At 43.3% G+C, this 19,212-nt stretch overlaps 2 protein-coding genes across 2 annotated transcripts; both read right to left on the reverse strand.

The window, feature by feature from the left end:
• Positions 1-4,085: 4,085 nt before the first annotated feature.
• cunh5orf63 (chromosome unknown C5orf63 homolog) lies at positions 4,086-6,900 on the reverse strand. Its single transcript, XM_031838480.1, has 3 exons — positions 5,950-6,900; positions 5,009-5,065; positions 4,086-4,919 (listed from the first exon to the last, which is right to left on the reverse strand). Exons 1-3 carry the CDS (start codon positions 6,034-6,036, stop codon positions 4,749-4,751), a joined length of 315 nt encoding a protein of 104 aa, XP_031694340.1. The 5' UTR covers positions 6,037-6,900; the 3' UTR covers positions 4,086-4,748.
• Positions 6,901-7,130: 230 nt separating this feature from the next.
• Positions 7,131-19,137, reverse strand: traf3 (TNF receptor-associated factor 3). The gene is made up of 13 exons (XM_031838481.1): positions 18,743-19,137; positions 18,491-18,656; positions 17,209-17,260; positions 17,028-17,132; positions 16,663-16,827; positions 16,048-16,128; positions 11,412-11,486; positions 11,236-11,328; positions 11,016-11,156; positions 10,272-10,449; positions 9,390-9,733; positions 9,043-9,234; positions 7,131-8,525 (listed from the first exon to the last, which is right to left on the reverse strand). Exons 1-13 carry the CDS (start codon positions 18,900-18,902, stop codon positions 8,490-8,492), a joined length of 1,788 nt encoding a protein of 595 aa, XP_031694341.1. The 5' UTR covers positions 18,903-19,137; the 3' UTR covers positions 7,131-8,489.
• Positions 19,138-19,212: the final 75 nt, after the last annotated feature.

Genomic DNA, 19,212 nt, shown 5'->3' on the forward strand with positions numbered 1-19,212 from the left:
CTATTTGATCTCTAACTTGCTGATCAGAGAGTATTTGCCACCACAGAAGATGAAATGAATAAATAAATGATCTGAGTTTGGTTCTGAATAAACTGATTACTGTGAGACAGACAGACAGTATTAAGACACAGCTTTGTGACCTGTGACCCCCTCTCTGTCTGTCTGAGTTCAGTGTTAATGTTCAGCTGAGTGAAGGACCACAGCTCCACCTGGTGGACAGTCTGACTCATTACACCAGCTGGCTGATTTTGCAGCAGTAATAATAATATCTTTGTACACGTGTAGTAGCAGTATTTTACCTCTGTACATGTCCACCAGAGAGTCCCTGAGCTCCTTGCTTGGCGTCCATGTTAGTCTGGTCTCCTCTGGACTCTCCAAACTGGTTTCTCTGGAAATAAAAACACACCTTAACACACAGGGATTCACCATAAAGAGTGATCAACATCAGTGGTGTGTACGGAGGTCACACGGGACCGTGGGTACACAATGACGTCGCGCGGGATCACGGGCCCCACTTTCAACCAATGTCCCCACTGTTGTCCTCACCCTCAAAAATGTATTTTTTTCCAAATCAAATCAAATTTTTCAAAAGGTGAGTTGCTTTCCAAATTGTCCCTTACTTCCCAAATATATGCTCATCTTCCAACGTGTCCTTACTTTCCAAAACGTCCCCAGATTTAAAACAAGTCCCCTCACTTCAAAAGTGTCCGTCCTCTCAAGGTCTATAATTCAAATAAGTCCTCACAAAGATACATGAGCACACACTCACTCACACTCACACACACACACACACACACACACACACACACACCCCTGACTCACCTGCTGGAGACCAGTAGAATCAGTTAAACAAAGCTGATCTCCATGGACCTTATCACATGACTAACAGGTCACATTGTTCCTGCAGCTTATTGACTCTTTAATCTGTACCACACTGCGACATGTTACCCAGCATTCCTCTCGTTGTTCAATTAGTTAGTGTTCTGTACAGATGTAACATTAAAGGCATATTTAGGGCCCGAGCACCGACGTAGTCGGAGCGGAGGACCTATTGTTCGTCTAATGTTTTTTATTATTATCGTACGTGTTTCATTGCAAAAAGGAGGTACTTGGGATACTGGTAATTTTTTTTAATTTGGCACGCAAGCCAGATTTTGCAAAAATTGCAGTCTGATTGGGGTGTCCAGCTGCGGTATGAAATATTGGCTCGATAGCGCCCCCTATTGAGTAGCCCCAACATTGGGTTTTACCCAGCTGTATGAAATTTGGTAGGTATGTGGAACATGATGAGACGCACAAAAAATCCTCTTGGAATTTTTCACTAAACCAAACAGGAAGTCGGCCATTTTTTATTTGATGACATTTTTGGACCATTTCAAGGCGTCATACTTAATAACATACTTAATACTTAATACTTAATAACTAATAACGAACTCCTCCTAGAGGTTTAACCCGGTCAGATTTGGTCAGTATGCTCTTGAGACCTTGGCAGTGAAAAGTTACTCAAAGATCAAAAAGTTATATAACTATGTATCCGTGGCGTGGCGGCAAAAAAACACCATTCGCCGCAAAACAGGAAGTTGTAAGTTGTGTACTTTGACATCCTGCTCCTCACAGATTAATCAGATCCCTCTCAAATGTTGTAAGAAAAGTCTTAAGACCTTGATAATGCTTCATTGTGAAGATTGTAAGAAGTTGTTGAAGGGCGGCGACATGGCGGCTCGGCAAACTTCAATCCTTCGCCATGAACGAATAAACTGATGTAACTCGACTCCACATCATCAGATCTTTACCAGATTTCACATGTTTGATTAGACTCAAGGCCTGAAGACATCTGCAGGCCAATTTTGAATCATAGTCATAGCGCCACCTACTGGTAACAGTCAGTTAAAGTCTTTATACTTTGGCTTGTTTCTCTTAGTAGGTAAATCAGATCAACATCAAATTACTTCCACACAAATATAAGAAGTTCATAATGCCAGTTCATGAAGCTTTTGATGTTTCTTCGAATACCGTTGCTGTGGCGACGCAGTCTTCGCCTTGAAAAACTAAGGTAATTTTGAGAGGCTAAAAATGCTCGAAACATAAGCAAATTTGGCACACAGACTACAAGCCCAAAATTTAGATATATAATATGATTTTATTCGTTCAGAGTGGCAAATCGGCTCAATAGCGCCCCCTACAAAATTTCAACGAAGCATCCCTCGCAGTACGTTTCACATAAATGTATAAAATTTGGTAGGAACATATATCACATTTGGACTTAAAAAAAAGTCTCTTGGAGCCATGCTCTAAACCCAACCGGAAGTCAGTCATTTTGCAGTTTTTATGAATTTCTAGTGTCGTTTTTGTCATTTCCAGGCACTGTACTCTAACGAACTCCTCCTAGGGAAATAATCGAATCAACTTCTAATTTGGTCAGAACAATCTAAAGAACTTTGTGATGAAAAGTTACTCAAAGCTTGTTGTTTCGTGAAAAGACGTTGCCGTGGTGACGTATTCTTCGCCATGAAAGATTAACCTTCTGGCTACGAGCGCCCCCCATTTGGGGGGCTCTCGGGCTCAGGACCCCTGAAAATATTGTTCGGAAAATAGCCTTATTGTTCGCCAGTATTGTGGATCTGTCCAGTTTTTTTTCCGGATTAAACAGCAACGTATGGGCAACACTATCATATAAGTCACTTTTTACACACTCCAAACACAACTATAGACTACTAGTATAAGCATCTAGAAAATGTGGCATAAAATCATGAAATCCTGGGCAGAAATCGGCGTTATGTCTGCCTCAAATCAATATTTTCACCACAAAGCTAGCAGCTAGCCGGCTAATCCGGACATTGTTTAGCATTAGCATCACGCAGAGAAAGCGTACATACCGTCGGTTCTTCTCTCCGTGGACGCACCACAACGCTGTGACTGGTCAACGGTCCAATGCCACTGGTCTTCACCGGAAAAAATCCATGGTTTTTGGTCAGGTTTTATGAAATATTAGTACAAAAACATCGAAAATGCTCCGGTTCAGAGCTACCGTATGGAATTTTACGCTCCGGGAGAGGCGGCGCTCTTTGCAACTTTACTGGCTGAAACTTATGTCAATCAACACCAAATTCGACACACGCCTTCCTGAAACGCTGACGCGTCGAAGGAGGGCTTATTGACTGAAATCGACCGATGATAGGCTGAGCTACAGCGCCATACACACACAGGGACTGAGAAAATCCTATGGCCGAGAGCCAGAGACAGGCTCTGATGATGTTAGGAATCTTAAAATGATTCCTAACATCTGTATTTGGATGTATTGAATAATATGAGTGATAAAAAAGTGAATTATATAGTATATAAAATTAGAATAGAGCATGAGAGAGAAATGAGCATTCGGCTTGAAATTCTGTACTCAGACCTCCTATTATGCTGGCCTGCTTCACTCAATCTAAGTAAAATTAGCTTAGAGAGACCACAACCCTGTTGTGCTATGACTGTGGAGTATTTGTAGGCTTCACTCTGCAATAATTCCAAAAAAATGTTCAATTAAAGTGCTTTTTTTCAACTTGAGCTGTGCCATAAGTGTATCAGTTATTAACCAGTAACATATACACAATATTTACACATCTCACAAGTGTTACCTGTATAGACCATCAAAATTATTAAAATAGACCTTGTAGTTTGGGTAGTTTACTCTCTTGAGTATGAGTATGCAATTTTCGAGCAGAGGGCTAAACATGGGGCTAGTAGTGTTTTTGAGGGGCTAAAAATGCTCAAAACATAATCAAACTTGTCAAACACATTTAAAATCCTGAATGTAGTAGTCGAATGTGATTTTAATGCTTCAGTGTGGCAAGTCGGCTCGATAGCGCCCCCTACAATATTTCAACGATGCAGCCCTCGCAGTACGTTTCACCTAGATTTCTAAAATTTGGTAAGCAGATGTATCACATGTAGACTTAAAAAAAAAGTCTCAGGGGTCCATGCTCTAAACCCAACTGGAAGTCAGCCATTTTGAATTTTGTAAGAATTTCTAGTGTCGTTTTTGCAATTTCCAGGCGCTGTGTATGATGGTCACAGAAATGCATGGCTGCGTCAACCAGAGTCCTGCCAGTACACTCGACGTGCGTGAAGTTGCGAGGGCCCGATCAATGCTGCTTGCAGCTTTATTTAACTCTTATCTTGTTCTTCAGTTGTTACAGATGTAACATTAAAGACATATTTAACTTTTTTAACTTACTTGCTGTTCAGTTGTCTCTGTAGGTTGCTGATCTTATTCTTGGCTCTCTGCAAAGCAAACTGAACATCTTCAGCTCTACTGAAGCTGCTAGACGCCATCAACACACCTTCAGCTCACAAAAAGCACACCTGACGGTCTGCACATGACAACCAGCACACTCTACACCCCCCCACAGCCGTCATGCTGTGATTGGCTGACAGCCAGAGACAGAGAACCATTGGTAGGTTAAATATTGATGAGCTCACAGCATCAGGTGACTCAGGTGTTGGTTTGAGGGCTCAGAATACAATATAGAAATGTTATTTTTCTTTTTACAGTGACATCATCACAGTGACATCACTAATGATCCTCCACCCTGATTGGCGGACACCAACACCTAAATAATGAATATAATTCGTTCCACAGTTGTGACATCACACGGAGCGGCCATTCCGATTGGTTTTATGTAATGAACCCGGAAGAAGACGCAGAAGAGAAACATCTATTGAATCAGTTGTGTTTATTGAGTATTGATCATGAACTGGCATCACGTCTCCTGCGTCTCGGCGTCCTGCAGCAGTTTGTCCAGCAGGACAACGTCCACTCTGTGTTTCATCACAAACTGTCCATTCAGGTGGAAGACAGGTATGTCCCACCTGTAACTGTCCCACCACGCTCTGTTCTCTGGGAGACTGATGTCCACCTGCTGGAAGACAAACTGTCCAGAGAGAAACAGACAAGTCAGACAGACAGGTCACAACATTAATATAATTATTTAAAAATAAACTTTAATGTGATGAGTCTCACTCTGTGTTTGAGAGGTTCCAGCTCTTCATTAGCTTCATCACACAGAGGACACGGATCCTACAAAGAGGATTTAACACAATGAAAACATCTGAAACATAAACAGAACTTTCTGTTGTTACTCAAGAAAATATGAATTAAAATAGTTAGTGAAAACATTCTAGCTTTACATTTTACTGGCTGATACAAGGTTTTTCCAAAATAAAGAATTTAGCGCAAATGCTGAATGTATTTTTAACACCAACGATAAAAGTAATAAATTGTTACAATTAACAGGTTTCTTATACAAGGTTTTATTACCTTAGTAAATGGGTCATTGACAAATAAGGCTTCTAAAAAGGTAATTTTAAAAATGATCTTCAAAATGGATGTAATGCATATTTTTGTCTGGAAAAATGTGGTGAAACAAGTCTAAGTTGTGAACCAACTTTTCATAGTATTTTAACTTCACAGGCTAAAAAATGTCAGGTGGCGCAACCACATATTTATAAAAAAATATATATTTTCCTAATATTTATTCAAACTGAAATTTCTGACAAGTATCCCTTAGAGTGTCTACTGTGTCTAACACATCGTATTTTGTGGTTGTGTTTTATAGATATACAATAATTTATCATAATTGCGTTCTCTTGGCAGGTATTAAGTATATTTAACTTTTGATTTTACATTTAAACAGAGAAACATAATAATACAAATATACAAATGAATACATTCAATACAATAGTTCTTCACATCATATCAAGCAAAAGAAAATTCACTTTAACCTGTTATTCATTTCTTTAAATTAATATTTTACCTGGTCGCACCACCATGACATTTATCAGTTGTGCCGCCTGACAATATTAGTAATCGCAGCAAATATGCAGAAAATTAGCATTTTTTTTTCAAATATAACAACATGTTTTTCATATAGAAAACAGTCTGGAGATACGAGGTTTTATTACCTTAGTAAATAGAGTCAGAGTAGGTAAAGTAGAAAACAGTCTGGAGATACAAGGTTGCAGAGCTGCAGGTCGTCTCAGGAGAAACATTTGATCTGAGAAAACAAATAAAATGTTACTGACCTCAAAAATCCACCGAGCTTCCAGCCGACCAATCACAGAGCAGGACGGAAAGTCGTAATGAAATATGTCTCAGGCTGTCCAATGAGGAATCAAAGACTCTAGTTTGTGATGACGTGATGACTCAAAGACTCTAGTTCGTGATGACTCAAAGACTCTAGTTCGTGATGACTCAAAGACTCTAGTTCGTGATGACTCAAAGACTCCAGTTCGTGATGACTCAAAGACTCCAGTTCGTGATGACTCAAAGACTCCAGTTCGTGATGACTCAAAGAATCCAGTTCGTGATGACTCAAAGACTCCAGTTCGTGATGACTCAAAGACTCCAGTTCGTGATGACTCAAAGACTCTAGATCGTGATGACTCAAAGACTCCACTTCGTGATGACTCAAAGTCTCCACTTCGTGATGACGTGGGGACTCAAAGACTCCAGTCCGTGATGACGTGGGGACTCAAAGACTCCAGTTCGTGATGACGTGGGGACTCAAAGACTCCAGTTCGTGATGACTCAAAGACTCTAGTTCGTGATGACTCAAAGACTCTAGTTCGTGATGACTCAAAGACTCTAGTTCGTGATGACGTGGGGACTCAAAGACTCTAGTTCGTGATGACTCAAAGACTAGTTCGTTATGACGTGGGGACTCAGACTCTAGTTCGTGATGACGTGGGGACTCAAAGACTAACTTAAAGTAGTAACTTAGTGTCGATTTCCTTATAAACTTCTGCTGTTGTTTGTCGTATGTGTTTCATCCAATGAGAGATGAAAGAATGACATCATGAGAGATGTCCCACCTTCTTCTTCTTCTTCTACTCCTGTAGTAATCTATGTACTTGTTTTTGTCAAAACGCCTTCAACAACTAAATTAAATATTTGATAAATAAATAAATATTTATGTTATATATATTTATTCATATTTATTTATTTATTCTGTTTGTTTTAAATGTGGAGATCATTTATTAATAAACACCATTTTATTCCTGTCAATGTTTACAAACAGTCAAATCACCCAAAACATCAAAAAACACAATAAATAAATAAATCAATAAAAAGTTAAATTAAATAAAACAGATTGTTTTCTTTTTCTTTTATTTTGACACTTTAAACATTCAAACTGTGCAAATAAATCAAAATGAGTCGAAATGAGACGAAGAAAACCTCCGAAACCACAGAGGAGCTCAGCAGACTGGGACCTTATACTGGGACCTTATACTGGGAACTCATACTGGGAACTCATACTGGGAACTCATACTGGGACATACTGGGACCTTATACTGGAACCTTATACTATGACATACTGGGACCTTATACTGGGACATACTGGGAACTTGTACTGGGACATACTGGGACCTTATACTGGGACATACTGGGAACTTATACTATGACATACTGGGAACTTATACTGGGACATACTGGGACCTTATACTGGGACCTTATACTATGACATACTGGGAACTTATACTGGGACCTTATACTATGACATACTGGGAACTTATACTGGGACCTTATACTATGACATACTGGTAACTCATACTGGAGACTTATACTGGGACAAACTGGGACAAACTGGGACAAACTGGGACCTTATACTGGGACATACTGGGACCTTATACTGGGACATACTGAGAACTCATACTGGGACATACTGGGAACTTATACTGGGAACTAGGAATTGTTCTGCGGACACTTTTGGATTGTGTCTTGTTTAAATTAATTTCCATACTTGGGTTCATTCAGGTTATACTCACACTTACAGGTCTTCACTGGTTTGTACTGGGTCTAAACAGGTCTTACTCAGTCCTTTGTGAGACTCTTCTGGTCTTACTAGTTTTTAATGGGTCATATTACATGTAAATGGTTTGCACTGGGTACATTTTAATGAAAAGGTTTTTGTACTGGTTCCTGCTGGTCTGTACTGGTCTGCTGAGCTACTCTGTGGCTGCAGTGGATTTCCCAGCATACTTTGGTAAACGGGTAATAAACAGGAAGTAAAACTTGATGCACGGCATCAGTAATGAGCAGCAACAATGTCCTCGCTGTGGCGGCCATGTTGGCTCTGAATAACACCATGGTGATGTCATGGCAACACGAATCCATTCACACACACACACACGCACGCACGCACGCACGCACACACACACACACACACACACACACACACACACACACACACCACACACACACACACACACACACACACACAGTTCTTTAGTCCATCAGCCAATCAAAAGAAGACCCGTCCTCCGGTCTCTGTAATGTTCACTCTGATTGGCTGCTTCCTGGCTGTTCCTTGTTCTTCTCTTCTGCCGTCGTTGTCGCTCTTAGATAGGCACGACTCCTTCATTGTCACTGATCCTTCCCATCATCCACTGGGCGTAGACAGGTGAGCAGATCTCAGACCAGCGCGGTCAGAGAGTTCGTAACATCACGGGTCAGGAAGGTCAGAGGTATCCACTGTAACCTGCCAAACCAATCAACACAGATATTGATCAATATGGAAACCAAACACACAGTCCCATAACCTCGAGGGTTAGTAAACTAGTTCACTAGTCCCCAGACCTCTGTAACTAGTACCCAGACCTCTGCAACTAGTACCCAGACCTCTGCAACTAGTACCCAAACCTCTGCAACTAGTACCCAGACCTCTGCAACTAGTCCCCAAACCTCTGCAACTAGTCCCCAAACCTCTGCAACTAGTCCCCACACCTCTGCGGGCAGTTCCCACACCTCTGCGGGTAGTTCCTAGACCTCTGCGGGTAGTCCCCAGACCTCTGCGGGTAGTCCCCTGACCTCTGCGGGTAGTCCCCAGACCTCTGCAACTAGTCCCCACACCTCTGTGGGTAGTTCCCACACCTCTGCAACTAGTCCCCAAACCTCTGCAGCTAGTCCCTAGAGCTCGACAACTAATCCTCAGTTCTCTAAAACGTGTGCTCAGATCTCTGCAACTAGTGCCCAGACCCAGAGTTGTGTATCATCACCTTGATGAAGATGATGTCGTCCTTGATGTAGCTGCCAGTCTCCAGGACGCTCTGAGAAACAAACAGAGGACAGCCAGAGGCAATGTTCATCTCTGCTGCAGGACGTCTGAAGCTGCTGCTGTTTGGATCAGGCTTAAAGGCATCCCCCAAGTGTTTCCTCGACGGACCCTGGTCCATCAGCATGAGAGTCACCTAACAGACAAAGAGAAAGATCAACAAAAAGACAGACAGAAGGTTTCACTTGTTTGAATCCAAAATATTTTGAAATACAGATTGCTTCACTTATACAACACCTTGTTAAAGTATCTTATAATCCTTCAGTAAACAGGGCAGTAACTAGTCAGTACCTTCTGTTTGAAGGGCCAGGGCAGCAGGGCGTCGTACTCGCCTCTCATCACCACGAAGAAGAGTGACAGGTGCGTCCCCTTGCCCATGCCGTCACCGTTCAGGTAGACACGGGCGCACATCTTGTACCCGAAGTATCCGGTGTAAAATGGCTGTGAGTATAGCGAAAGTGTCTTCGCACCCACCGCTTCCTGTTTCCTTCTCTTGTAGTCGCGGATCTTCCAGATCAGGGTCCCGTTGTAACTCGCCGTCTCCAGCACCTGGAAACGCAGGTCCATGTCGGCTAATCGGATCTCATGGACACTCAGCATCTCATCATGTCGCTTCAGCTGATTCTCCAGGGATGCTGCAAAGATGTGAATATTCATTATTAGAGTTATTGATTAACTGTGTTTCAGTCCCGGACCTCTGCAACTAGTCCCCAGACCCCTGAAACTAGTCCCCAGACCTCTGAAACTAGACCCATTCCTCTGAAACTAGTCCCCAGACCTCTGCAACTAGTCCCCAGACCACTGAAACTAGACCCCATTCCTCTGAAACTAGACCCCATTTCTCTGAAACTAGTCCCCAGACCTCTGCAACTAGTCCCCAGACCTCTGCCACTAGTCCCCAGACCTCAGCAACTAGTCCCCAGACCTCTGAAACTAGACCCATTCCTCTGAAACTAGTCCCCAGACCTCTGCAACTAGTCCCCAGACCATTGAAACTAGACCCCATTCCTCTGAAACTAGTCCCCAGACCTCTGCCACTAGTCCCCAGACCTCAGCAACTAGTCCCCAGACCTCTGAAACTAGTCCCTAGACCTCTGCAACTAGTCCCTAGACCTTAGATCTCAGAGACTTCTGCAAATGGTCCCCAGTCCCGTCCCCAGTGTGTGTTCTGACCCAGAGTGTGTGTTGTGGATCCAGTCCCGCTGCGTCCCCCTTGTTCTAGAGTGTTCAGTCTCGTCCGGACGGTCTCCAGCGTTCCTCTCAAGTTCTCCACCTCATCTCTGAGCACACGGAGGGAACGAAGCTCCAGCTCCACCTCCAGGAGCTTCTCTGAGTGAGAGCTCATTAGTTTCTACAGGAAGAGAGAGATGATTGTCTGTCCGGGTTCAGAAGAGGGACTGGTCAGTTTGACTGCCAGACATAAAATGTAGCTGATGGTTCTGAGGCTTCACCTGCAGTCTTTGGTTCCAGTTTTGTCACAGTTTCAATCCCAGTCCCCCATAAGCTCTGCCATCACAGTGCTTATTGTTTCCACCCACATTTAAAGCATATACACCTTTATTTACAGCTGCTTCTGCCAGACAAGGCTTAGGGTCAGACTGTCTATGATGTACTACACACAGTAATGTAGACAGCACTGTGTCATTGCACACTTTCTGCCTTTATCTCGTTCATCTCGAGCAGGTTACACTACAGTCACAGTCTTTTAGGGGTACAAACAAAGCGTTGGGACAACTATAACGGTTTCCTAATGCAATTCCCAGAGTCCCATTTTAAGGCCTTAATTGTGTGGGTTATTCATTTCTGCAATGTACTGATTTTGTGGGATTTCAAACACTACTTCTGTCTTTCACAGTATATGAAATGTGTTGTATAAATATACGGCCTTGCCTTAGTAGAATTAGGTAAAAGTATTACCTGCATGGTGGCCAGTTTCTGCTCCATCTGTCGGTTCTTCTCTCTCAGCTCGTCGCTCTGGTTCTCAAGTTCAGACAGTCGACTGCTGAGAGCAGGGAGCACCTTGTACCTCTCCAACAGCTCACCTTTAATATCCTCCACCTGTGGAAAAGGCACACAAAGATCAGTCACAAAACCAAACCCTGTTCCATGTTACCTCAGTCTGGTTTGCTGTGGTTACCTTGTTCTCTAACGTGGAGTTTCTGTTGGCCATCATTCTCAGGTGTTCGGCTGCCGAGGTGGACTCGTGCTGCCTCATGTCCTGGTTCAAACCCTGAAGTACAAAAGAAGCACATTAACATTCATACTGAGAAGAAGAAACGGAAGAAGAAGTAGAGGAAGAGGACGAGCGGTTACCTTGAAGGTGCAGCCGTAGCGGTGGAACTGACAGCTCACCTGAGCTTTGGGACAGTCGTGTTGGTGGCTGGACAGCTAAAGAATACACAACAAATCAATGAGTGTCATCACTACCAGGTGCTGCTGTGGGGTTACACAGGTGAGATGCCTCCACAGAACTACACTGAATCAGACTTGTTAGTTCAATAATTCCAGCGACAACTGTACATGTTTAAGACTTTACTCAAAACTTAAGTTCGACAATGGCTACAGGTCTTCCGTTCCTCTAGAACTCAAAGCATTACACACATGCGCACTGCTTAACTGAGTACTTAACAAACTCCCCTTTCTCTTTGAAGAAAAACATAGTCACAAAAAACAAACATTTGTTTTTTAGAACCTTAAACAGATAAACAGGTTTAAACTTTAATGACTAGAGTTTTAAGGGTAGTAAGGCTTTTGTTGATTCGCTCGTTTAGCCTTTAAGTTGCCATACACCTGTGCTGAGAGCCCTCCACAGAACAAGTGCAGATGTCCCCTTCTTAGTCAAGCAGTCAGCGAGCTGTTCCCTGGAGGCTGACCACATGATCTGCTGGATGGTCCCAGAGTGGACGAGCTCCTTGACGCTGCTGATTTCGAGGCGGAGTCTCTTTTCAGTGACTGTTTTGGTGGACTTGACAGCATCAAGAAGAGAGGGATTGTCCGTTACACACACAATGGGCAAATTGTTCCGTGTGCAATCACCTTTGGTAAGTTCTGAGTGGAGTGTAGCCAAGAAGACTGCACTGTCAATGCCATCTGCAAGTGCCAAAGTCTCTCCTGCTAAGGTGCTTCAGACAACTCTCCTGATCCTCTTTGACTGCCAGCATATGGGTGAAAATCTTCCATTCTCTTCCATAAGCATCACCAGGTGTCCGCCTTGAGTGCCTCCGTCTGGAAGGTTTCCCATCGAGGAATCACTGAACACCACTAGTTTCAGCGAGCTGTCTTTTCCCAAGTGCTGAAACCTCAAGATCACCTCTTCTGATTTCAGTTTCCTGACAAGTTTGTTTGCAGAGTCTGAACAGTAGCATGCTTTGTACTTGATGCTAGGTTGGATATGTCACACATTATGTCAGGTCTACTCTGCCTTGCTACCCACAATATTTGGCCAATCTTCGACTTTAACATGTCAGTCTCAGTGTCAGAGGAGCCTCTCGCTGTGTGGCTCTGTTGGGGTCCACAGGAATGGGTTGTAGATTCTTTATGTAGATACTTTGTTGCACTTGTATCTCATCCTCTAAAGAGTGAACCTCCATTCCAATGTAGCTGAAGCTGTTGTGCTCTTCACGTCCAACTTGAAAAGCAACTTTCAAGTGAGGGATGATTGTTGTGGAGAATGTTTCTGAACCACCCCAGATGAAATCATCCACGTGACAAGCAAGGAGTCCCTTCACATTGTAGGAGTCATCCAGCCAGTAGAACACTGCTGGATCAACTGCTGCATAGTGTCTTTCACTCTGTTGTACCAATACAGAGAAGCATCTGCTAGGCCATAAACACACTTTTTTAAGTTCCATAGAATGCCTTTGCTCCGAGCTTCTTGGGGGGACGAATATAGACATTCGGGTTAACTCTTTGCCTTGTAAAAAGGCTGCTTTAATGTCCATAGAGTTTAGCTGCCATTTCTTTTGACACATCACTGCCATCATCATTTTTAGAGACTCCGCGGCACATGTAGGTGAGTCTTTAGGGAGCTCCTGAGTGTTCATTTCTTCAAAGCCTCTTGCAACTAATCTAGCTTTAGGTACAACACCATCAGGTATCTCCTTGAATGTGCACACCCACCTCGTAGAGATGCATTTCTGGCCTTCATCTTTCACCTCTTCAAACACATCATTCTTTTTCTAGTTGCTGAGTTCACTGTGTTTGGCAGACATGAAGGCATCATCATTCACAATAAGTAGGTCTTCAGGATGGCTAGCACATAACTCGACATGCTCAGTTGGGACCACTTGAAGATTGTGTACTCGTCCTAAGTCAACAGAACCTTCCTCAGGCTCAATGTACCCCAAACTATGCAGTATTTGTATGTCCCAGAGGCTTTTCCTGCCCTGCTGAGGATTTTTCCAGTGTGTGCTTGGCCACTCTCACTATCTGTGTATGTAACTACCTGTCCAGTTTTCAGACTAAGGCCTTCACAAGTTGTGGTTGAGTTGTTCTGTGATGCGTCAGATTGACCATGGCTATCTCCTTCTGGCTGTCTTGGTGTGTGAGGGGGTTCACTGTTCTCCTCACCATTTGTAGGCGTCTCTTCCTCACTTTCATTTTCAGTGTCATAGTTATTCTCATTGAAGCCAGGTTCTGGTAATGTTGTATGATGTTCAGTCCCTTCCTGCTGAATGTCCCTTTCTCCCAGCACTGCTTGTGGGCTCTCTACTTTTCGAAGCCTGGAGTGATGTACACGAACGTAAGTGCCTCCATGCCTCACAAATATCACCACACCATCTTGGCCGATGACCACACCTGGACCTTTCCATTCTGTACATTCCATCCGTTTGTAGTAGACTTTGTCCCCTGTTTCGTATCGGTCATCAATGGGCCGCAGTTGTTTACGAAGGGCTCTTTGGATCCTTTCAGAGCTGAGCTTCTGTAAATGCTCTCCTTGCAGCATGTAATGTTGTGATATGCTGGGCTATCCAAGTACTCATATTAGTACCTTCCAGAGCTGGCAGCTTGTTAGTGAGAACTGAAGGCAGATTTGGGTTCTGTCCAAATACCAGCTGGTAAAGACTGTAGCCATGCACGTTGTGCATAGAGTTCTTTGCCATCAGGGCCCAGTCTAGGGCCATCCTCCAGTCACATCCATTGTCCCTCTTCACTTTCATCAGGATTTCAGTGAGGGTTTGATTATGCCTTTCCAAAAGCCCTTTGTTCCATGGGCTGTAAGCTGCAGTTGTTTTCACTTGAATGTTGAAGCTTTCAGCCATGTCCCTCATATCTTCGTTGTTGAATTCACCCCCATTGTCACTGAACAGTCTGCGTGGAGGACCAGGAACACTTATCCAGCAATGTATAAAGTGCTTCACAATCTCCCTGGGTTTCTTGGTGGTGACGATGCTCCCTGCACTGAAGCGTGTGAAGTGGTCAATTGCATGCAGATACCACACTCCTGGCTCTAGCTCATGCAAATCCACAGCTACAGTTTCATTGTAGGTTGAGGCCATGGGCAAACCCACCGCTGGCTTTGGCTTTGGTTTGCTATATCTGATGCACGTCTCACAGTTTTTTACAATGTCCTTAAGGATTGTGGTGCATTCATCATCAGCATTACCTGAGCAGGCCAGTAGTTGTTTCAGTCTGTCAACAGAGGCGTGTCCAAATTGCTTGTGTAGTTTCAACAGAACTTTTTGTTTTCCTTTTGTTGTCATGTTTTCTGTTACAGTGAGAATGTCATCCTCATTCTGGAGCTCATCTTCATCTGGGTTACTCTCATCTCTGATGTTCACACAGTAATGTCCTGAAGATGTTAGTTCAAGTTTCACTGGCTGTTTAAACATTGTGGCTTTGTCAGTGTTAGTCCACTCGTGTAATGATCAAGCCATTTTTCTCCACACACAGTTCTAGTGCAAGCTGTGTCAATGACAGCTGATCCTGGAGACTCCATGAATATCTCTGTGTCAGACAACCATTCTTTTGACAACAAAGTAATGTTGCATTCTTCAACGTCTGTCACTTTCTCATCCTCTGTCACTTTGGCACATTAATTTTTGTGAGGACAATCCTTTGCCCAGTGATATGTGCTTTGGCAGACTGCACATCTTGATCTTCTCCATCTGTCCAGTGGATTCGTCCCTTGAACAGCCGCATGGATCTGTGGGCTTGACATGACATTACTTTCACGCTTGCTGGTAAACCGTGTGTAGTAGGCAGAGTCGGCAGCACCCCCACACACACGGAGGTCATCAGCTCCCTCTTGTGGAGAATTATCGGCAAAGATTCTCTTCAAGGCTGATTTCATGTTCACAAACAAAAGGTTTGGACACGCGGTAAGCGCCAATTGTTTGTCTTTAACATTAAGTCCTGCAGTATCTAGTAGCCTGAAAGCTAACACAGCATCTGGAAGCTCCATCTTGAACTTACGTTACTCGACAATGTAATCGACGACGGAGATGCCATTTTCTCTTGTGATCCGGTCAAACTCTGTGTACGCCTTGTACTGGCGATCCATTTCCTCTTTCAAAAACACAGCGTCCAATTTTGTGAGAAGTATATTCATTCCTTCATCGTCGTTCAAATCCTCTGCGTTAACTTCTAGTGCACTATCCCTCGCACTTCCCGTCAGCGATAAAGCGACCGCCAAGGCTTGCTTCTTCTCCTCGAGGTCCGTCACCAGCTTCCAAATTTCAACCTCATTTTTCTAGCTCTCGTAAGACTTCTTCTCGTCAAACGGCGGCGGAACTTTGTAATTGCCAGCTGCCATCCTCTGCTACCATGTTAATTCAATAACTCCAGCGACAACTGTACATGTTTAAGACTTTACTTAAAACTTATGCACGACATCAACAACAATAGCTACACGTCTTCCGTTCCTCTAGAAGCGTTACACAAATGCGCACTGGTTAACTCAGTACTTAACAAGACTGACTGGACGGCAGAAGACAAACTGGATCACTACCTCACTCCGGAGAAGGGAGGAAAAGGAGCAGTGGTTTGGACACGACACTGGGAACGCTGGACACACTGTCTCTTTGTGTTTCTGAAAACAGACAGAAACTTCACTATGTTAATCATCATGACAAAAAACTTTAGACTGGACTTCAGAATCTGGACGGCAGCTTCACAGAATGATGGTGCAGTCTATGGCTGGACAATATATCCATAATATAATATTGTTATATTGCACAAGTGAACTTACCAGACTGCTCTAGCTGTTCCATTATTTGCCTTTACCCACTTAGGGGCTGATCACTCCGAGAAGCGTCACTAAAGGTGCTGCTGCTTCAAAAACTGTGGTAAAGCTAGTCCCCAATCCTCTGCAACTAGTCCCCAGACCTCTGCAGCTAGTCCCCTATCCTCTGCAACTAGTCCCCTATCCTCTGCAACTAGTCCCCTATCCTCTGCAACTAGTCCCCTATCCTCTGCAACTAGTCCCCTATCCTCTGCAACTAGTCCCCAGACCTCTGAAGCTAGTCCCCAATCCTCTGCAGCTCGTCCCCAGACCTCCTCAGCAAGTCTCTAGAACTGGAGCTAGTCTACTTGCAGATTGGTCAGCAGTGATGTCATGAGATACCTGCAGGTCGGTCAGAGGCATCTTGGTCATGCAGAACTCGCAGCTGGTCTCTCTGTGTTTGCATTTCCAGCTCAGGTGGTCGGGAATCTCTTTCCTCATCATTCGCTCTTTACATTTACCCAACGGACAAGGAACCTCGAAGAACGGACACACATTCAGGTGGTCCTACAGACAGACAAGTGAGAGACAGACAGGAAGACTGAGTTGTCTTGATATGATCAAACCTGGTCATCAATTGCACGTGGACACCTGGGAGTCCTTTATTGTTTTTAGTCAACGGGTAACGGTGTTTGAGGTACACATATAGGATTTATACAGCACACTCTACAGCCAATCAAAGAGCGGGATGCTCTTGTTTTTCTTACAGGTATCTGCTGGAGACTCATCTGCTCCTCACAGCCGTTAGCTTCACTGCGACAGTAAACCTTCAGCGCCATGATCTCACGATGGCAGCAAACGTCTCTGAAGATCTGAAAAATAAACACAGTTCAGTAACTAATCAATTAATAAATGATGATGATTAATGAATTAATGATCTCTGCCCACCTTGTCTTTGAACAGAGGCTCCATGTCAGCTGGACATACCGGGGTTGGATGACTACAGGACGAAAGAGGACATTAATTCAACTTCATTCTACTGAAGAGAGAGAAAGGTTGACAACCTGCTGGTCAGAGCATGAACTGCAACCTCCGCCTGTTACATGACATTCAATGGACAGATACTTTTGTCCTCAACAACTTACAATAAGTGCATTCAAATCATGAAGGGACAAGAGCTTCATATTCAAAACAGGGAGTATATCACTTAGAACAAACAATTGATAAGCGTGTTTAGTACGTGTTTAGTACGTGTTTAGTATGTGTATAGTAAGTGTATAGTACATGTTTATTACATGTATAGTAAGTGTATCGTACATGTATGTGTATAGTAACTGTATAGTACATGTTTATTACATGTATAGTAAGTGTATCGTACATGTATGTGTATAGTAAGTGTATAGTACATGTTTATTACTTGTTTAGTATGTGTATAGTAAGTGTATAGTAGATGTTTCGTACGTGTTTAGTATGTGTATAGTAAGTGTATAGTACATGTTTATTACATGTTTAGTACGTGTTTAGTACGTGTTAAGTACGTGTTTCGTACATGCTTCGTACGTGTTTAGTACGTGTATTGTATGTGTATAGTATGTGTATAGTACATGTTTATTACGTGTATAGCACGTGTTCAGTACGTGCATAGTACGTGTTTATTATGTGTATAGTATGTGTTTAGTATGTGTTTAGTACGTGTATAGTACGTGTATAGTACATGTTTATTACGTGTTTAGTATGTGTTTAGTACGTGTTTAGTACGTGTATAGTAAGTGTATAGTAAGTGTATAGTAGATGTTTATTACGTGTTTAGTACGTGTTTAGTATGTGTTTAGTACGTGTATAGTAAGTGTATAGTAAGTGTATAGTACATGTTTAGTATGTGTATCGTATGTGTATAGTATGTGTATAGTAAGTGTATAGTAAGTGTTTTGTACATGTTTTGTACGTGTTTCGTACGTGTTTAGTATGTGTATAGTAAGTGTATAGTAAGTGTATAGTAAGTGTATAGTACATGTTTATTACGTGTTTAGTATGTGTATAGTACGTGTTCAGTACGTGTTTATTATGTGTATAGTATGTGTTTAGTATGTGTAAAGACCGCAGAACATAAACACGTTCAGGTCTATGAGAAATCAGGTAGTTAGCTTTGATTTTATTCTTGAAGCTGAAAGGTTACGTAGCACAAACACCTGTAAACCACTTTCTGTCTAACAGTCTCTCCTTCTCTTACCTGAGGATGTCGTTGATGCAGCTCTGACAGAAGCGGTGTCCACATTCTGTCTGGCGAGGCTGACACAAGACCAGGCTGCAGGTCTCGCAGCAGTATTTGGCTTCTGGAGTTAATACAAAGTGATCTCTGAATCCTCCGTGAAGAGGCAGGAAACCTGCAGGGACACCTGAACACAGAGACACACCTGAGTTCCTTCATCCTGAACACAAAGACACACCTGGACAGAGACCAGCTGATGATGCGTTTGTTTACCTTGTGAAGTGGTGATGTCGCTGGGAGGCCAGGGATTGACTTGACGGTGAGAGGGCAGGGTGATGGGCGGAGCCACCAAGAGGGGCGTGGTCAGGGGGGGCGCCACCTGCTGGAGGGGAATCTGCACCTCCCTCCCGTCAGCACTCCTCCCCGCTGACATGACCTGAGGGGGGGAGGATGGGGGGGTTAATGGTGATGCCCGCACATGCACAGTGGAGTCCAGCAGAGGGGCGTGGCCTATGAACAAAGACGAGGAAACCAAAACAAGCTCAAATAGAATATTAATATTAATTATTATGTAATTATGTAATAAAAGTCTTCAGCTGATTCTCCAGAAAGCAGACCTGAACCAGATCAACTTTTGATAGGCTTCCATTGTAAAAACAGAAGAAGAAGAAATCAGCTGTTGTACACACACACACACGCGCACACACACACACACACACACACACACACACACACACACACAC

The sequence above is a fragment of the Anarrhichthys ocellatus genome, unplaced genomic scaffold (genome assembly GCF_004355925.1).
Source record: "Anarrhichthys ocellatus isolate YVR2014 unplaced genomic scaffold, GSC_Weel_1.0 scaffold757, whole genome shotgun sequence".
In the NCBI taxonomy this organism is placed as follows: domain Eukaryota; kingdom Metazoa; phylum Chordata; class Actinopteri; order Perciformes; family Anarhichadidae; genus Anarrhichthys; species Anarrhichthys ocellatus.